The sequence below is a fragment of the Dendroctonus ponderosae genome, unplaced genomic scaffold (assembly GCF_020466585.1).
Source record: "Dendroctonus ponderosae isolate FM_Combo_2020 unplaced genomic scaffold, Dpon_F_20191213v2 Dpon_F_20191213_6, whole genome shotgun sequence".
NCBI classification, from domain to species: Eukaryota; Metazoa; Arthropoda; class Insecta; order Coleoptera; family Curculionidae; genus Dendroctonus; species Dendroctonus ponderosae.
In genome coordinates, this window is record NW_026018814.1 from 7,764,281 (window position 1) to 7,768,238 (window position 3,958).

A 3,958-nucleotide genomic window follows, 5' to 3' on the forward strand; every position below is an offset into this window, starting at 1 on the left:
AACAAATCTGTAATTCTGTTAAAAAGTTAATACAAAACGAAAATGCTAGGCTTAATAAGTATTGTACCGTGGATGGCCGAGTATCAAACTCTTTCTTCAGCTTCCAACGTTTATTCAACTCGGTATCGTTTTAAATGCGGAACAGGAACAAACTAACTTCAAAATTACCGTCAACTTCACAAACAATAACAATAACCGCCGGAAAACTCGCTCTTCCGACTCACGGGGTTCAACCTCTTCTGCACCCCGTCGCTCCGGTCACTTCACTCCCCCCGTCTGGTTCTCGTCGTCGCTTATATAGTTTCCTCCAGGTAACCCAGATAGTTCTCGAAATCTCCAGCACAGGTGCGAAACTTATTTGACAGTACATGGGGCCCAAATGGGGCTCCCATTTACTGAAATACCATGAATTTCGATCCCCCCATTCCAAACGTGAGTACCCCAGGTCATTTCCGTTACAGTATATACAAAAATATTAACATCCGAAATTATATGGTTGTACATAAGAATGAAAGCTCAATGCTATAAATTTTAATATATTTTCAATTTACATTACTATATACAATATCAGATATCAAACATCGACAAAACAGAACATAAACTTGACAAAATATAACGAACTTTTGTATTCTAAAAGTTCATTATATTTTCTATTGACCTTAAGTATTAAATAGTATTAATGTTAAATAAATGATGCGTTCGATAATATTTATTGCATATACGATGCATCACTTACTAGCATTTATTTGAATGTAGGAGAGGAAGAGATCATGCTTTCTACTGGTGTTGACAATTGTGTATCCTACTCCTGAAAGTTACGGCATACATTAGTGATTCCTTTATTATTTTATAACTTAACAAATCGTTGTTTTTAGTAGTTATTAAAGCCCACAATTTTAATTTTTTGGCCGAAAATATCATAACTGCCCCCAACATCGTAAATTTGTATAATTGGGAAGCCCCTTAGGTCGAAAGCAGTTAAAAATATGCACGCAAAACACATTTCTGACGAATATTTTCGAAAAAATCAAATCTCTCCAAATGCCCCAAACTCCGGAATTTCCAACAAAGAACACGCATGTAAATTTTTTATTTTTTTTGCGGAAAATTTATTTTATGTGCTTTTTATTAAGTATTTAGGTTTTTTTTAGGTTTTCAGTGTTTTTGAAAGCATAAATAAGTTGTAATCGCTCCAAGTTTCTAACAAAAATCAGACCCAAATTTCACATCGATTGCGTACATTTCGGTTTTTAAATTAAATCATGGTTAGCATACGAAATATTTTCGACAGGGCATTTTCATTAGATGTAAAACTGCAGATATCAAGCCAAAATTAGTTTACCTTTAGATATTTCAAATATACACTTTGGTTGAATTTTTCTCCTCATTTCTGATGTTACAACATAACCACATCCCGACTCCACAGTGTAGACCTATAAAATGAGTAATTTAGCAATAACCGAGTACTTTTTGTCGCAGTTCATAATACAAAATACTTACAATGGTTTTAAGGTTTGATTTAGCACCAGGCTTGCATTTTTTGGGCAAAACTTTCATGTGTCCCACACTTACGATGTTGGTAGTCACATTAACGGAGGGTGCACAGACCAAGCAACCGTCCCCAATTGGTACAAACAACATTGGCCACGAAGATTTGTAATGGAAACCTAAATTCAATTCAATTAAAAACTCATCCTTCCAGTTATTAATTTCGTTGAAAATTTAAATTTATTTGTTTGAATGTATTTCATACATAGAAAACATAATTTCTCTTGACTCTAAACACATAAGAATCAAAATACTTACAGATATCTTCTTTGGCATTGCGTCGTTGAACTGTCCCAGTTTTACGGTTTTTACCCGAAACAGCCGCAGTATCTTTCGATGTTATATCACTGTAATTAAGTATGTTCTAACGTAAAAAGTATTGTTAAAGTCGCTGTACTAATGACTGAAAAATGGTGCAGATTTTTCGAAAATAAATTAGAAAGTACTCACTTGGATAAGCTATTACTCGGAATGTGCGCCACTGAACAAACCTCATCATTATTATATTCCATGCTCGAACCTGGCTGATTGAGTGAATCTGAAAGTTGATCCATGCGATTCTTATTTTGCATACTTTTTTTTATCAAAATAGCAATATTTTTTAACACACCCAATCAAATCCATAAATATTATAGATGTCTGTTACTACTTAATTAAAAGTATTTACAACAATGCAAAACGACGTAGGTATGTTCTTTTTTTAAAGCTCTACTTCTGTATTTTTTATTTAATAATTCACTCTGACTTTCAACATACCCGTATTAGAACATAATCGTTTCCTAGACTGCACAGAAGTCAAATTGTCAGAACAGGAATTAATATCCATCCCTCTGTCTTGCGGATTGAAAATCTTCGTTGCTACTGAAGGAAGCACGCGTTCACTTTCAGTGTGTACACGAAAGCTGCCACTTAAACAATTTTGGTTTGGTTCTAAAAAACGAGTCAATAAATTCAAGTTATTTGTGCGATAGAAGTCAAATTATATTTGTTGAGTATGATGATGGAAGCACGCTCAATGATTTACTGTATGATTGCTAGTTCTCCCCAAAAACATTTAATGACAACTTAACTTCAAATAATACCAAAAACTATCCAACTAACACTAGTGTAACCTAGTCAGGTAAAGCATGTACCATGGGCTGCATAAATATGCAGAAGTCCAAACAATATTAACAAGTTTAAAATCATTTCAGTAACATTAATCTCCTAAATCATGTCATTAGACGGAAGGTGATTTAATTTGAAAAAAAATTGTGTGCGTAACGGGACGCCCGACAGAAGTGATAACTTCAAATGATATTTACTGAAACCATAAATTTGATTTAATTTTTCTTATTAATTAATTAATTTCTTGGGTTTCAGTCAAAAAGTGAAAGAAAAAAAGAATCACTTCGACAAATTCCAAATTAACTATGAAATTCGAAAGTACCTTCATTATCTTCATGCCCAGACATCTCTCTAATTTCCTCAAGTGGTTGAATATTTTGAGTGATTCTATTTGTGCTAGCTTGTTTGGACTTTCGCCCGCCATTGGTTATCCGACTATTGCATTTATCCGTCTTCTTTTTCAGCCAGTTTGCTGGACGAATCTCGGGCGCAGTACAACTATTTACTACAACTAAAATTTACATTACGTTAATGCCTGCCGTATCAATGGAATAAGTTGTCTTGGGAATTCGGAGAACAGTTTATATGACTGAGCAAAACAATTTTAAATCCCAGGCAAATTGTTAGAATTAAGAGAATATAATGAGTAATCGAAAAATTCTAGGTTTCCACACTTTCGGAATCGCGCGTATACAGTAAATATCTCTTAGTCTGTCTGTAGATTTGTTTCATACGTTGCCATATCTCAACTTATAATTATATTGTATGTTTTCCAGCCTTGACTAAAGCCATAATAAATTCTCGAAAGCTTGGTAGCTAAAAAGCGTTTCATTTTCTTACTACTGCCCATACCGAATCCCAAAGACAACTTAATTAATTGCTCTTGTAAAAGTCAAAAAATTAACTCCTGACTTACCGTATCCTTGAGCTATCAACTCCTTGGGTATATGCAAGATTTGTTTTCTATTTCTCTTCACGCGATCTATTAAACAAATGCAAAAAGCTTTTGAAAATCAATTTAAAACTTCAGCCTCAATTCAGCTGCTTTCAGATTTTAATTAGTTATAATGAAATCGAGGCAAGTTTGTTTTTGAATTGCGAATAATAAATTAAAACTATGACCATTTAACTACACTTAATTAATACACAGAATTAATTAGCAAATAAACGTTGAATTGCTGTTTTAGACAGTAATTTTATACAAACTAGAATTACATTTAGAAATGTTTTCCGGGCTTTGAAGCCGTGGTCTATCGGAATTTCTTCCTGACGTTTCGTCCACAACTGCGGTGGACATTTTCAA

General features: G+C 33.6%; 1 protein-coding gene and 1 long non-coding RNA gene across 3 annotated transcripts in view; one reads left to right on the plus strand and one right to left on the minus strand.

Annotated features, from left to right (window-relative positions):
- Positions 1–520: 520 nt before the first annotated feature.
- LOC109532756 overlaps positions 521–3,958 on the minus strand; it is a 14,037-nt gene continuing 10,599 nt past the window's right edge. Inside the window, exons 18-25 of one of the 2 annotated variants that reach the window (XM_019897797.2) lie at positions 3,572–3,637; positions 2,978–3,166; positions 2,305–2,478; positions 1,999–2,086; positions 1,807–1,895; positions 1,501–1,667; positions 1,343–1,433; positions 521–808 (exon numbers count right to left, since the gene is read on the minus strand). In XM_019897797.2, the coding sequence (XP_019753356.2) occupies positions 729–808; positions 1,343–1,433; positions 1,501–1,667; positions 1,807–1,895; positions 1,999–2,086; positions 2,305–2,478; positions 2,978–3,166; positions 3,572–3,637 (944 nt within the window). In that variant the 3' untranslated portion in view covers positions 521–728. Of the gene's footprint in view, positions 809–1,342; positions 1,434–1,500; positions 1,668–1,806; positions 1,913–1,998; positions 2,087–2,304; positions 2,479–2,977; positions 3,167–3,571; positions 3,638–3,958 lie in introns of those variants that run through there. The other variant, XM_048667355.1, reaches the window with a different exon arrangement.
- On the plus strand, positions 2,474–3,293 carry LOC125504823. The gene is made up of 2 exons (XR_007281722.1): positions 2,474–2,668; positions 3,120–3,293. It is a non-coding gene; the product is annotated as an uncharacterized LOC125504823 (long non-coding RNA).